General features: G+C 36.2%; 1 protein-coding gene across 2 annotated transcripts in view; it reads right to left on the bottom strand.

The window, feature by feature from the left end:
- Nucleotides 1-11,937, bottom strand: part of EZH2 (enhancer of zeste 2 polycomb repressive complex 2 subunit) — a gene marked incomplete at its 5' end in the record, with an annotated part of 28,887 nt that extends 16,950 nt beyond the window's left edge. Inside the window, 7 exons of one of the 2 annotated variants that reach the window (XM_082293920.1) lie at nucleotides 2,927-3,090; nucleotides 3,654-3,756; nucleotides 4,322-4,465; nucleotides 6,638-6,758; nucleotides 8,114-8,230; nucleotides 11,189-11,317; nucleotides 11,821-11,937. In XM_082293920.1, coding sequence (XP_082150046.1) covers nucleotides 2,927-3,090; nucleotides 3,654-3,756; nucleotides 4,322-4,465; nucleotides 6,638-6,758; nucleotides 8,114-8,230; nucleotides 11,189-11,317; nucleotides 11,821-11,937 — 895 coding nt within the window. The remainder of the gene's footprint in view (nucleotides 1-2,926; nucleotides 3,091-3,653; nucleotides 3,757-4,321; nucleotides 4,466-6,637; nucleotides 6,759-8,113; nucleotides 8,231-11,188; nucleotides 11,318-11,820) is intronic. The other variant, XM_082293921.1, reaches the window with a different exon arrangement.
- Between the last annotated feature and the right edge of the window lie 398 nt (nucleotides 11,938-12,335).

The following is a 12,335-nucleotide window of genomic DNA, read 5'->3' as shown; positions in this document are numbered from 1 at the left end:
ATAGAATTCCTGGATTTTATTAATTCTCTATGCCTTCTCCAGAGACTTACACCTTTCAAAGTACAAATCTGATCGCTGTAGCCCACCACATTACCAAAGTAATTCATCAAAAATGTCATCTGCAGAAGCCAGGACATCATCCCATAGCACTTGGCATGTGCATGAAACAGAACATAGAGGCAACTGTAGAAATGTAATAAAAGTTAAATTGTCAAATTGTTGCAGAGACACTGAAAATTGCTACTGCAGCCTTCCAATAACTAAAGTAGTCTTATTTTCTTTTTTTTTTTTTTTTTTTTGATGAGTTACTTATTCCCAGCAATGAGCCTGGTGAATTTTGACCAAGTCTTAAAATTTCACAGAAAACAAAGAGGCCAAACAACTGACTCTCTCAGTTTTTAACAAAAAAATTCCGTGCTCTAGACAGACATACAGACAGACAGAGACAAAGACAGAAAACAATCCTCTTTCCTTGATGTAACTACAGAAAAAAGCAAAAGGAAGCAATGCATCCAAAGCAGTGAGCAGTCATTGTTGCGGTGGAATTTGGGTATGTTTTCAGGGAATGGCAACTGAAGAGTCAGTTTACTACATTCACAGTCCAGTCCAAGAGAACATTGAGCGATCTCTTTGCAGTGATCACGTATCAAATACATTGTTATCAGTGACAATGCATATGCTGCATAAGCTGCCACAAAGAGCATTGTCATAACCAGTAATTTCACCCTCCATCTGACACAAAGGTACATCTTGAATGCCTCCACAGTGCAAACGCTATTCATCCCTCTTTCTTCTATGGCCCTGACATCCTGAAAGGATGATTTAAAGATTGGGCACTTTTAAGTACAAGGCACAGTTTCAATAAAGCCTTGGACATACACCACTTTGGAAAGAACACCAACTTGCATCAAGAACATCACCAGCAACAAGAACTTAGGCAATCTTTTAGTATAAACACTTTGTCTTCCATCTCAAGGTTATGAACACAGAGAAAGGAGGCACAGTGCTTTTGGTTTAAGGGACGCTGCTGGTGTGAGAACTGAGGTCCTTCAGCCAGCCAGTGACATGGCTCCGGACATTCTCACTGGCTGAACCTGGCACCCAACAACATGACAAAAAGTCCAGGACTGTGAACCCATTCTTCACAGCACTTACAAAAAAAAAAAAAAGGGTCCCAGAGCTGGTGCCTCAAAACTGTGGTCCAGTAATACCAGGTTCCCCAGGTAGCAGGTACCAAACATGATCAAGAAAACCTTTCAGTTCTACTTCTATCAGTCTGCAAAAATGACCATGAAAGGTAAATCTATATAGATTAATGAAATAGAGTTGTGAAATATATGTGTGTTTTAGAGGAGCCCCCACCTTCATTGAAGAACTCCTAAAAGTTTATAAAATCATTGAGAAAAATGTCTAAAATCACTGCAGCAGAAATACCTTTAAGTCTTCAGAGGTGCCACTAGAACAAGACTGTTCTCACTATGTCCAGACAATGTTTTTTTGTTGACTTAATAATCAAAATCCTTTTAAAATGGCACCCAATCTCTCTGCTAGACTATTGAGAGTGTCAAGAACGCCTAAAACCCATGCCAGACAAATGGATTGCCAAGAATCAGCATACAGCTTCACCTCCCTGTCCTACAGAATAAGGCTGCACACAGCACTTCTTGGAATGAGTTCTCCAGGCAACTAAGACACTAAGACACAGCTTCACAGAACACACTGTGTTGAAGCTGGCTGGACAAGGCAGCAGCTTACTCCAGAAACTGTTCCTAAGTGTTATGCAGAAGTAACAAGTTTTCTTTTATTTTTTATTTTGTATTTTCAAGCAAGGCCTGTCAAGAGAATATAAGGAGAAAGTGAAACTAACAGACCTAACTCCAAAACGGCACAAGTACTAAAGGAACTAGGAACATGAAAAGCTTCCCCCTCCCCACCATCTGAGAACAACTCCAATTCCTCCTCAAACTGAAAGGCAACCAAGGGATACAAAAAAGCAGCAGCACTGTGCAAAGCCTTCAGTGTGGAGTACAAATACAGGCAGATTGCATGTGTGCTGGATGAGGAGCTGCTGACAAAGCACAAGGATTTCCAATGAACATGCACGCACACTCACAGTGGAACATGCAAATGAACAGCTAAGTCAAAAGAGAAAACTAATTTGATATAGAGGGCATCATAGTATACTGCTACAAGTTGAAACCACTTCATATTTGACTGTTAGTTTCCCCTTTACATTTAACTCTCTGTCCAGAAGAATAATTGTCTCAAGTAGCACTTCAGAATCTCTTCACACTTTGCAAGTGAAAGCCAACATCACTGCTAAGCTCTTGTTAGCTTGTTGGCCCAAAACAATGGGGCAACATGAAAGCAATTCTGCGGAAAGGACAACACAATTTCTAAAACAACTCTGAAACAATTTTTGAAATAACCACCTACAAGTAAAGTGGCTAGAAAGTAACATGGGAAACTAAAAGATAAAACTGTTCATGAGTGTTCATTCTCCCTACTAGAAAATGAAACAAGTCTGATGAATAACCAGGATGTTTAATGGAAAAATACATCCCATTCTCCATGCACAAACTGAGAAAGTGTAACACAGAAACAGTAGTAGAAAATAATGTCATTTTCTTGCAGACTATATAAAGAGAAGTGACATTTCAGTTTCATCCAAGTCAGGAATTCTATACGAAGTCCTAAATGCAAAAAGGATAACAAACTACCCACACAGGTGCCTTCGTTTTTCTAAGGCATAGTTTTCACTGCAAAATAGTATCAACGTGTGCAAGCTGTTTTCATAAACTTTAGAGATATCCCTGCTTTTATTTTTTCTTCTCTTTCCTTCCTTCTACACTGCATCTTACGGTATTTTTAAGTTTCCTTACAAAAATAAGTAAGATATATACAAGCACACTTTAATTGTACTTACGATGCAAGAAGCAATCGTATTTAAAACAGCGTCTACAGAAGAGTGTGTGAAAAGAGTGCAGGCTTTGCTCCCTCTGAACAGATTTAGCATTTGGTCCATCTATGTTCGGTGTGCACTCAGGAGGAAGAGCTCCAGGAAGCTGCTGCTCGGTGAGTTCTTTGTATCTTTAAAGGAAAAGAAGTTATTTATTAAGTATAATTTTTTTATAAAAGTATTTTTCATTCCAGTACCACTCTGCATTTTCAATGACAACTTAAAAAAAACCCTAAGAAATATGTGCCAGCTAAAAAGGTCAACCTGTTAGTGACATACAAGTTATTAATTCCATACTCATTAATACAAATTGGCTAGGAAAGAATGCATTTGTTTTCAAGACCTACATCACCTCATACATAGTATCACTAACTTCGAAAAGGAGATATGATTTTTTTTTTAGCAGTAGCTTTTATTTTACCACCTCAAAAAATAACAGATTATTAGAGACACAAACACACACACTTTTCAATAGTTTAAAAGGAAGGCTAATAAACATTTCTGTATTGTTTGACTTGGGGGAAAGAGCCAAATCCCTTCCAGTGTCACTTGCAGAAGTTACACAACTGCTACAGAACTAGCTGCAAAGGAGACCATTCCTAATCAACAAATACTTAATGAAGGATTTATTTCATAGAGAAATCTTTGTTCCATAAAGCAACACAGCAATATACCCAAAGAAATACATTCTTACTTCTCTTTCAATTCTTCTGCTGTACCCTTGTCTGGAAACATTGAGGAAATGGCTTCAAATATCTTGTCAGAAGGAAATCTCCGAGGTGGGTGGGTTTCTTTCTCTGTGAAGGAAGTGAAAAATTTGGACAACAAAAGAAATATATTTCTGCTCCTTTGCTACTTCAAGAAGATGTTCACAGAAAGGGGGAGTTTGCCAAAACTCTAATGTAAAAAAGAAGTAAAGGTTTTTATTTATAAATTCCTTACAATTTTAAGTGTGTTTAATTTTACTGTGTTCAGTGATCTTTCCTGATGAGAAAAATCTACTGGTAAAATTTGGAGAAACCATTATTTCACCAGCAGATGGAGATGGAAATTCAGAACTATGCCTGCTTTAGAATAATGATACATCATTTTCTGAGGAGTACCAAAGCATTTATTAGACAGATACCTGACAGATTTTTGGTGCATTTGACTGCCTCAGTATGCTAATAAACAAAAATTGGCAAAAGTGCCTTTCATGGTGTTCTCAATACAAATCTTTAACTGAATGACAAAGGAAATTATGAAAATTATGCTACTTTAGACCTGAAAACTATCACATAGGAAGATGGGTTTGAACAAATTTACTGAGTGGTTAAACAAAAAGTTTTGGGTTTAATTTACAAAGTCTGCAGACAGACATACCCATCCTGTTACCTTCCCGATCTTTTTGCTTGTCATCTCTTTCATCAGGATTGTCATCTCCATCATCATCATCATCATCATCACTATATTGACCAAGGGCATTGACCAACTCAACAAATATTTCATCATTGATAAATCCACATTCTGAAATTCAGCAAAATTAGGAGTGAACAAAAAAGCACAAGGTGTATATGAAATATTTTTAATCCTCCCTACCCTTTAATTAAATTAGGGAAATGCTGTCATTTATGAAAAGCAATTTTGTCGTTTTCCCCTCTTAAATTGCAGTGTATGAACCAAGACAAGTTAAAAGTGCTTATTATTCATTTCTTAGACTGACAACTGGGAAGGGAAGAAGAAAAATTTCAACAATTTTGTTCCCAACTCCCTGTGCTACATACCAGCACATATATATAAATCTCTCTTCCTTACAAGATAAAAAAGACTACCAGCTAGATCATTTAAGAGATTTTATGCCAGAATCCCAGTTCCAACATGGTTGGGTTAAGCCAGTCTGAAAATGCATGCTAGCAGTCTATAAACTAATCCTTAGACAGCTAAGGAATCTCCAGAGAGATTTTTGGTTGGTAGTTCCTTAGCATCCACTTCCCACAATAGACCCCACCAGCTGTGTGATAAAAAAATAATACAGTTATATACAAAAAATTCAAGAGAAAACTGAAAGATACAATGCTGCATATATCTATTTATTAGATTATATTCTGCTGTGACATTCAGATGGCAGAACGGATTAAATAACAAGGCATTTCTGCACAAGGGAAAAATCATAGTTAGTGCTGACAGAGACTATTTTTCCAAAAAAACCAAAATAACCATGAACTGTGTGGGAACTGTAGTGCTTATCACCATCCTTTTGAACCTGGACTGGGTTTGGATGTCAAAACACCTTGACGGAAAATAATAGATTTATTACTATGTAGACAATGAAAACATCACTTGGATGTTTTAAACAGACTCTTAATATACACACAGAGGTTAGTACAAATTATCTCCCAAAAGTGCAATTACAGAGCTAGTTTAGAATTCTGACTCTTACATGGGAATGCCTCTGGATTACAGATTCCCACAGTATTTACATTTATTTACAGTCACACAATACTAGTCATTGGGAGACTAAAAAAAGTCTTTCTACTTACAATATAAAGAACCCATAATAACACTAATTGCCACCATAAATGTGAGTTTCAAGATACTCAAACAGGATTAATTTTAAAGCTAAACTCCTTTGATAATAAATTAATCAATAATAGAAGATATTTACTAGTAATGTCATCATTTTGACATAACCAGTTTTCTGACAGGGATATCAGCAACCCATAATTCTGTAAAAATACCCAAAGCCCATGAAACATTCCATGTTCCTTATGAAACAAAGGCACCATCTATCCTGAGGACATTAACAAGTCTAGTGTAGGGCTGAGTAGCATTTATTATTGAATCACAGGCTTAACCTTCATGAATGGTACACGATGAACTCAAAAAATGTGGTTCACTCTCAGTCACTTTTTCACTCAGCTTTAACAGGTATATAATTAATTTTAAGAAGCTATTCTCTGTTTGAGTGAAGGGGTGGAGTGTGTGGGTAATATTTCTGTGAAGAGGGAATTACATTAGTCAAGAGAAACCTTTACAACTCTGAAGTTGAGGCTCAAACAAGCCAGTTCTGAGGGAGCACAGAGCAAGTGAAAGGTCACCATTTCACGGAGACTTTAACAAAGTAAGAGACAGATTACACTGCCTATAGATCCCACACAAGAGAACAGGTAAACTACACCTAAGAATAAATATATATAATGTACCAACAGAAGGATACAACTTTGCTCTATAAGCTGATTTACAGAGAGAGGGTTTTTTAATAGCTAGCAAATTCCTTAAAAAAAGGAAAGTAAAAAAAACCCCACAAACCTACAAGGGATTATTCTGTTGAATCACATTTGCAAATGTTGTCATTATCAGAGTTTTGCATAATTCTCCTGCCACTTTATGCTAGGCAGGACACACTACAACATCATATTCCAAAGCTCTGAGCACAAAATTGAATACCAAGAATCACTGTATGGTATAGGGAAAAAGTTAATGTGCTTTATTTCTGCAGACTACTGCTTTAAAACTCTGCAGCCTTATGAAAATGCAGAACAATACATTTAAATAAGAAAGTCTGTTAAACGTAATGTTTACACAATGCAGAGATTCTAGATATTTAACTATAACAATCAAGCATCAGGCCTTAAGCAACACTACAACAATAATTTATATAGGAAGAAGTGATTAGTATACCTGAGTGTTTGGGCTCACCTCTGTCTCCATGCACTTTCCCATCATAGTTCTTGATCAGTTCTTCAATAAATGTACCATCCTGGTCAAGCACCTCATCTCCCATATACGGAATGTTATGTAAAACTGTTTCATCCTCTACCTACGAACAACAGTTATGATCAAACAATTTTAAATTGTGTTGCTAAGTGACCATTTCTGCATTGTCTTTCACAATCAACAGGAGTCTAGCTATCATAGTAAACTAACTGGCTTCACTACCATTAATTAAAAACAAAACCCTCAGTGACTTTCAACAATGTTTTGCATTCTCGGTGGCTGGCTCAAAATACTAACATTAGCTCCTATTCTTAAGGTTAGCAGAAAGTTTCCACAAAGCCTCTACTATGAAAACTCATTAAGTTACCTGGCTTTGGGAAGCTTGCATTTGGTAAATTCATTCATCCTCCCTTGGTTCTCTCCTACAGTAATGTAGGAAACCACAATGGGAACCACCCTTCCACTGTTTGGCCAGAGATCAGAAAATATTTTACAAAAAGACTCTAAATTAAAGTTGTCCAAAGAGCAAACAGAAAAACATGCCTGATAATTTAATCTGAACTTCACTGTCTCTTTTTTTTTTGACTGCATAAAACCTAAATGCATTAATACTCCCATGTTTTATCAGTGGGATTTATGGACCTTGATACTCAGCTGTTATCTTCCAATACTATAAAAGAACCTTCTATTGTTAAGAAAATAAACTTTCCTACTGATCATGATTCTGCAGCAGTCCAAAATATCCAAACACTGATGAACTGAAAGCAAGAAGAAAAATGTTTGGAAGAACTCTGTACGTATAGTGATAAAAAAATGGTAGTTTAAACCACTTTGTAACAATTATCATCAAAATAGCCAGTCAGCAAAGGTGGTCATATACAAAATGATGTGACAGAGATTTGCAATAAGCTAAGCTTTTCAAAAAGTCAAATACCTACATCAGAAATCTAATGTTATGGCTTCTGCATAGAGTGAAGCTAATCTGGAAAAAAAAATGTATACTCAAATATGAGAATGATCATTACAGGGGGAGACTATTTCAGGATTAAGTTCCCTTTGTCCCACAAAAATTACTATTCTGCCACAGATATGTTGGTTGATTACCTTACATAAAAGCATTCATATTCCTCAGAAAAACCTTTCTCACTACACTAATTGGATACTTCCAAATAAAACTACATTTGTTAACAGCTTCACAAAACAATAGATCTCCTGAATTAATAAACTTTACAGCAAGATTTTAGAGATACTTAGGTACATTGAGGACAGAGATTTGGTTTGTAAAGTTACCTTTCTCTTTATTTTATTTGGGGGAGCTTATTTCTGATTATGACTGCCCTATTACCAATACCTAAGATACGGAGGGCAATTGGCAATAGATTTTTGCTGGCATGCTTCTAAACTTAACACCTCCCTTTTCTCCATTCCTTTCTCCTCCCTACACTTGTTTAAACTTACCATAAAATTCTGTTGAAGGGGAGACCAAGAATACATTATAGGCACAGAAGCAACAGCATTGAGAGTCTTCAGTGGGATGACTTGTTTTGGAAAATCAATGTCACTCGTAACAGAGCACTGAAAAAAGAAGTTGAAGTTACACTTACATAGCAATGTCAGAAAAAAAATCCCAAACAAAACTAAACCACAGAACACTCTACAATGTACAAAATTCAAAGTTCCTCAGAATTAGCCATATCAACCTTTGAAAAATGCATCAGTTTTTTCAGGCATAATAGAAAATAGTTTTAGCAAGAAAAGAACCTCAAGAATTATTTCTATGTCAATAGCTTTGCTAATAGATCATGATGGGTTTTTTACACTTAATAATAAGTGGCTGTGATAGTATTTTACTCCAACCTACAATACAAATTAAGTTTGGTATCTCAAACCAGATTTAGTACCTGTTGCTGCTGCTACATTGATGTTAGTGTATTTACTCAGGCCATCTAAGAGGCAGGTGAATTCCCCTGGCTTCAGATCAATACACTGCAGAAATCATGTATTATTTATGTCATAAAAACAAATAAAATTTTACTTTAATACCAGCAAGACACCTTATATAAATAAAACCTCCATATGTCTTTTTAATTCCTGCCTTGTTTCCCCATTATTGTCTGTTTATCCTATCCTCAAGTCTTTTATTATGCTCACTGCTTGCAAAGGAGAAATGAAAGCTAACTCTTAATCTTAAACTATGGATACATCAATGAATTTTTCAGCTACAGGACTTCTGTTTTGGAGATTCAGAGATTAATGATGCCTCCAAAGGATAAACAATCCGTAGAAACACAGACAACAATTAGGTTATTCTTGCATCTAATAATCAACAGTTAACAAACATAGATCAACTTTTCTCAAATACTTGGACTGCAATATGCAGAGCTCTGGGAAAAAAGTTACAAGCAAAAGCAGACGGGAACATACAAAGCTAGGGGAAGTACAACAGAGAAGATTTGGAGGTAGGTCAAACAAAGTTTAGAACAGCTATCATAGCTACCTGAAAGGAAAAAAGGAAGTGGAGACAAAAGATCTTTCTCCTTTCCAGAAGGGAAAGATGAACAGAGCTTCACATTTCTAAAGAAATACACAAAGTAATGTAACAAACAATATACAGAGACAGTACCCCGGCAGAATGACACAAGCCAGATTTATTCCTTTCCTTTTTAATCTGCAGCAAATGAAATTAGATTTCTGCTGTGTATATTAATATTCTAGACACTGTCCTATGCTACTGCTTTATTCCCATTTCAGGTTAATGTTTAATTTTCTAGCTAGCAGCCATCAAGCATATATTTCATGTATTTTTAAAGAAAAAAACAAAAGTAAAAGAATTAATTACTTTTATCTTTGGAACTAGAAGTCTCAGGCTGACAAATGGGCTACATTAAAATGACTCTGTTCAGTACTAAGCCTCAGTTATGCAGCTCTGTTGCTCTGGTATGGAACTCAGGTTAATGTCTGGTAGGCCTGCACAGAACATGTTATGGTCTCCAGTTGATGCTGACTGGAGAAAACCTCTGTCACCAGCAATGCCCTGCAGTCTTCACCAAGCACAGGAAGGCTCTCACACAACCTTTCTATTTCTAGCCAGTGTCTTATGCAACTCTGAAGAAATTCAGCATATTGAGAAAAGAAGATTTTAAAGTAATCTTTTAAAGTCCCCACCATTTTTTCATCTCACTTCTCTCACTACAAATTATGGCAACCTTAAATCAAGCATTAGAGTTCTGATTCATGAGACAGAGACTGGATTGAATGCAGTAATTAGTGTGTTCTATCAATACAGGCAGGAAATTAACATACAGAATAGTGAACACCACACTTGAAAGAAAAGAAAAAAGAAAGAGGAATGGTGAAGAACACTCTTCTAGTAACAAAAAAAAAGTGAAAACTGGATGTGTACTGTGTCAATTATTATCAGTTCTGATCCCACACAATAGCTATAGAGCTGTACATGAGTAATTGCATATTCAAGAATGTTTAAAAGAGAACACCCGAAGGTCCTCATCTCCTTGCATTTGAACGTGCATGCACACAAATGCACCTCTGTGACACACTCCCACTCCCCAGTTCTCCACTAAAATTTTAGGAAAAGAAACTCTGCAAATTTCCTTGAAGCTAAAGTACTTTGGTTTGCCTTTTTTAACCCAGTCACAGTAAAGTCTTTTCATTCTCACCCTACTAAAAAGAGTTAGCTTTTCAGGTTTTTACAGATAAAACATCTTCAAACTTGTTTAGTTTGAAGAAGTGCCTAAAGAGCAACTAAGAAAGAAGGTAAATCAATCTGGGATGAATATTGAAATCTGGAGTGGGCTTAAATAACTGTTGAGGCTACTGTGACACAGGACACAATCCTGAGTAACATGCTCTAGGACGACCCTGCTTGAGCAGTAAAGTTGCACTAGAGGATATCCAGTGGTCCCTTCCAACCCTACCAATTCTGTGGAAACTAGTTCAGGTGTTCAAATTATGCCACAACAATGGAAGTGTTTTTCAACATTTAGCATCCAGTCTGCTTGTGCAACACAAGGATTCGTCAATCTAACTAACTCCTGTTAGGACCTCTGTGGTTAAATGACTTTAATTAATATAAAGAAGATTTTGTCAAGTGGGTATGTTCACAGCTTTTATGTACTTTAACTCAGGAAGAACCAAAGTAGCAACTCATTTGTACAACTGGGGGAAACTCCAACAGGAACAAGAGTAAACTCCCAGTACCATGGAGACAGAACAGCTTGATTAAAGGATGCTGAGGTATGATCCAGCATTATCAGAAATAAAGAAGTTTCACTTTTGTGTGTCATTCAAAGCTAGGTAGTCTGCTACACATTTATTTATTTGTTGCTTTACAGAAGTCATATGATCAAAGTACATAATAAATAAATTCTTTAAGACAGTCATACAAAACACATTGAGCTGCCAAGTCATATCACACTGAAAAAAAAATATAAAGAACAGCCAACTTTCCAGTAATAAAACGAAAACGTGCTAACAACCTTGTAAGTGGAATTACCACAACACATGTTAACCAACCTCCCTGGTCCCGCGCAATGAGCTCACAGAAGTCATGATGTGAACAGGCTGTATCCTACGTTGTTTCCATTCTTGATTTAAGATTTCAGTTCTTTCCAGTATCTTCTGACGATTAGAATTAAACATACTCTAAAAATTAACCACAACATTACAAATAAATGAAAGACTCTAAGTTCATCTGTTAGCATCTTAAGGCATTATAACATTTAACCAGACATGTTATAACAAAAAAACTGCTCAAAACTCAAACATACAAATTTAGTTTAAACGCCAGTGAGGTTCAGTATACTTCATTATCCCTTTCTTCAATTCATACCATTTTCTCACATTTAGAGAGTCACACTTTTAGCATGGAACTAAATTCTAAATGGAATTTGGAAGAGTGTGCAGCTAAAGAAATTGCCACAATAGCTCTCCACAACCTCTTCTGATACTTAACATTCTCGACCCATATGATACATATAAATGTATCATACCTGTTTATAAGACCATAGAGTTAAGACAAGTTTTCAGTAGGTTGACAAAGTATTCAATGAAATTGTTACAGCAGGTGTTAACCATCGGACACATACTTCAGAAAATAATCAATACTTGTACAATTTTACAAGCAATAGAACCAAAAGATAAAGTACCTTTACTTCATCAGCACGTCGGAACCTCTTGAGCTGCCTCAGTCTCATATATTCTGATTTTACACGTTTTCTCCAGCAAATTGGTCCCTTCTCAGATTTTTTTCCGGTTTGACCCATGATTATCCTACAAGAGACAATGCCATGTTAGTATTACCAAATCTGACACCACTGCTTACAGAAGAAGTTAGACAGGAGAGCAACATTCCTTTAATATCTTTCACATCCAATTCCTTTAATTCCTTTCAATCACACACTTGCAATACCATCCCAATCCAAGAGAAAAAAAAAGGAAAACATATTTAAGTGATAGGCACCAGAAAAGAGTAATTTTGATTGCAAATCAGTGGACCCTTCACATTTGCACTTCTAATACCTCTATACAAAAAGGTATCTGATGGATTTAAAGGGGTGAAGAGGAAGAAATCAAGATTCCCACTGCAAAAATACATGCTGGAATTCTCGCAAGTAGCCTTGTAAATTAACTTCTGGAGATCTACATTCATGGCAGAAAAACC

Source organism: Coloeus monedula (assembly GCF_965178545.1).
Source record: "Coloeus monedula genome assembly, chromosome: 1".
In the NCBI taxonomy this organism is placed as follows: Eukaryota; Metazoa; Chordata; class Aves; order Passeriformes; family Corvidae; genus Coloeus; species Coloeus monedula.
The sequence above is the reverse complement of the archived record's forward strand: the minus strand, read 5'-3'. Positions and strand labels throughout refer to the sequence as shown.